The following is a 3,715-nucleotide window of genomic DNA, read 5'->3' as shown; positions in this document are numbered from 1 at the left end:
AGCATGATAGAATACTAAGTTTCAAAATATAAAAGAACATATATTTTTGGTACTTATTTCTTAAAGAAGTTAAACTAATATATATTTTTCCACGGGCTTCTGTATATATTTGACTGCTTCGCATAAAGAGAAAAAGGCTCCACGTTTTAAAAAAAACAGAAAAAAAGTTAATCCCACAATACTTTCATTTCAAATATTACATGTAAAAAGATATAGAGATGTTGTTGACAAATTTGAAAGACTAGGAATGTTAAGATTTTTGAAGGAATGGAGATGAAGATAGAAGATATTATTATAATAATAGTAGTGACGAATTCATGATTTTTTTTTTCATGGGAGCGATTGGGGGCTTAGCCTAAAGTTTAATGTGGCCAATCGGATTTTTTGCCTTAAGTTTTCTTTGGTTCAAACTTAGATCTAGATGCAAATCGATTAGATTGGTGTAAATTTTCTTTGATATGGTTGTTTCCTCTTGTTTGCGATTGGCTTTCCTCACGGTTGTGGAGAGTGTTGTAGCTTCAGCCTTTGTTTATAGAAGTTCTCAATTTTAAAAAATAAAATGTTGTTCAGCATAACTAAGTTAAGTGAAGTAGCAATACTTTTCAATTTTGTGTATGCTTTATTGATACAGGAAATCTCATGGTGACTTCAAAGCTTAAAGGCAACCAACTCTTTTATGAGTTTATCCATAGACCATAGATATACACATGATTTATGAAACTCAGATTCTCTAACGTATACTTTAGATCTTTATTCTAATACTTCAAAAAGAAAAAGTTATTCCGCATTTTTGATGATAAAAGCCTACTATCCTCAAACCGTAAAACCAAACCATGGGTAACAGTAAAATTAAGTTCAATTTTAAATACCACTTGGCCGATTATGGTTCACAAGTTATAAAAATAGTTAATACCTATTGTTCCGGTTTCGCCTAAAAACCGTCCAAACATGATTATAAACGCCCATCGCCTCGTACTAGAAGATACAAGATTAAATCATACACATAGTATTACTTACAACGATCTTGCACAAACGTAGCTTTCTATTGAAGTGAGTGAATCATCTTAAACTACGATATAACAATTTTGAGGAGTCGTGAATATAAATATTTTATTCATAACAAACAATAACCTGTAAATATGCCAAATAAACAATCTCATCTTTATTTTAAAATCCACATAAAATCCCTTCTTCCAAATATTAAAAAAATGGTAGCTATTTTCCAAGAGCGTTAAATTAAATAAATAAATAAATATAATTTCCCACGGGCATCACTCTGCATTTGTCCACCTCACATTAACAAAAAGGCTCCACATTTATTCAACAACAAATAGACAATTTAAACACATACACAAGTACATTCACACAACTGTAAACCCCACTAATGGCATCGGCATCACATTCACCGGCAGCAAAACTCAGCAAACGAACCACCACCGTCAACAGCAACAGTGACGGCTGGGGAATGGGTTTCTTACTCGTCTTCTTCCCACAACAACAACACCAACAAGGAGGAGTAGCAGCCTTCAAACCTCCCGCCGTTAACGCTCTCTTAAAACGCTCAAACTCCGTTAACTTATTATCCAAAGCTCAATCCACCATCTCCGTTTGTGCTGCCGTCATCTTCTTCACTCTACTCTTCTTCACACTCTCCAACTTCGAAACCAACAATAATAATATTATTACCACCTCCGGCCACTACCGCCGACACCTTTCACAATCCCGTACACCAAACATCCGATTAAACTCACCGGCGTTACAAAAGCTAGGTACTTTGTATTCTCGTGGAACCAAATCGATGAACGACATCGTGATCTGCCACGTGCCGGAGTCCACCACCTCACCGGAGCTCAAATCGTTCTTACGCGCATTTCACCGGTCTGGGTTACCGGCGAAATCGGATATTCTGTTCTTATTCCCGGCGATCACCACGCCGGAGGTTTTAGATAATGTAATCCGCGAAGAGAATCAGTTGTTTTTAAGACTAATTCGGAATTACAAATCGGAATTGGCTCACCGGAGCAACGTTAATGTATCGGAGTTTCATTTTCCGGCGAGTTTTGATATAACCCAGTTTGTAAAACCCGGCAAGTCGTCGTCGGAGCCAATTTGGGGCCGGAAAATTAAAAACAGTGTGAATAATACGAACTCGGGTAACTCGAGTGAGTCGACTCGGTTGAGTTACGGGTCAGTAGTTGGGTTCGGTGTCGGTGAACTCGACCCGGAGAACGCGTTATCCGGATTCGTTGACCACGTTTTAATTAGTCAAAGAAGGTGGGCGGCGTACCCCATGCTTTTAGGGCGGCTCCGTAGGAACTACAAGCACGTGACGTTAGTTGACGTCAAAGACGTTCTAATCATGGGGGACCCATTAGCCGGACTCCGTAACTGTAAACCGGAGTCGGTTTTTTTATTATCAAAACACACCCGTAAACCCACCGACAAGATAATAATCAACCCGTCACTCATCGCCGGTGGTGCACGTGGCGTGCGGCGGCTGTCCGCCGCAATGCTGACGGAGATCGTCCGATCAACCACCCACAAGAAGAGGACTCCGGCCACCGAGTCAGCTCTACTGAGTCGACTCGTGGCGAATGAGCTAGTTCAAAAGAGCATTCATTTTGTTGTGTCGGGTGAGTTGATACCCGAAGCGAGTTCAGTCGGTGGAGTGGTAATAGCAAATAAGGGAGTTGTTCGGCGTGGAAATAGTAATATGGATATCGAGTTAACGAAGCGGGTTTGTTCGTTTGCAACAGAAGCTTCGGTTTACACGGATTGTAGAAAGTACAACTTTTCTAGCGTATAGTATTTACTTACTGGTTTTTGTTTGTTTTAGATTATATTTTACAAAGGTTTATTTTAGTTCATACAGTACCATTTTTGTAATTAATAATAATAATAATTGTTTTTATGTTATGGAAATAAGTAGATGATCGTCCTGGAGGCTGACGATGTTGTTTCACCTCTATAGCAATTAATGGGTGTCAGCCACAGTGAAATCTCTGTGAGGTGATGTCTGGTCTTGTGGTTTGAAATTAACCAGCTTTAATAAAAAAAAAAAAATACTTTATAAAAATGGCCACAAACAATCTGAATAACCGTCTAATTGACTTGGTAACATTTTTTCGATTCTGCGATGCCTCTACAGGATGTAATGGGAAAATCATCCGGTTGCCAAAGCGAATAACGCATTCAGATGTCCTTGATATAGATGGTTGGTAACTTGGTAGCATAATATGTATATATATAATATATAATCATCCATATGAAGATGATTAGACGAGGACGATTTAGAATATTTTTATAAAAGTAATTTTGATTTATATGAATAATTTGTAGAAGTAGGTCATTTTGCGACCATTGGATAAATGGTTTAGGGCTGTAGGTGAATTGAGTGTTTTTCTTTTTTTTTCGGTTAAAATATGATGTGTCAGTTGAGATGAGGGTTTGTGAAGATTTGAAACATTTAGAGCATCTCTAACGGCACATGAGCCATTGTATTATATTCTAAACTTCATTTGAAAACACTTAATGACTTGTTTGGTATGAGGCAATAGAATGAACGAATGAATTGATGAACGTGGTGATAAAATGGACAAAGGAATAGAATGAATTATTGTCATTCCAGTTAGACGTTTGGTTAACATATGAGAATGCAATGAATCATTACTTGGTGTTGTTTGATAGGCAAGAAAAAAAAATTAAATGGTAGTGA

The 3,715-nt window shown here is 37.7% G+C and overlaps 1 protein-coding gene across 1 annotated transcript; it reads left to right on the top strand.

Annotated features, from left to right (window-relative positions):
- The first annotated feature begins 1,449 nt into the window (after nt 1-1,449).
- LOC143613092 (uncharacterized) lies at nt 1,450-2,863 on the top strand. The gene has a single exon (XM_077086900.1). It carries the CDS (start codon nt 1,466-1,468, stop codon nt 2,804-2,806), a length of 1,341 nt encoding a protein of 446 aa, XP_076943015.1. The 5' UTR covers nt 1,450-1,465; the 3' UTR covers nt 2,807-2,863.
- Nucleotides 2,864-3,715: the final 852 nt, after the last annotated feature.

This window comes from Bidens hawaiensis, unplaced genomic scaffold (assembly GCF_021521415.1).
Source record: "Bidens hawaiensis isolate Kalapana, Puna unplaced genomic scaffold, B.hawaiensis_p1.1 tig00036691_1, whole genome shotgun sequence".
Lineage (NCBI taxonomy): Eukaryota > Viridiplantae > Streptophyta > Magnoliopsida > Asterales > Asteraceae > Bidens > Bidens hawaiensis.
This window is presented reverse-complemented; position numbering and strand designations above follow the sequence as displayed.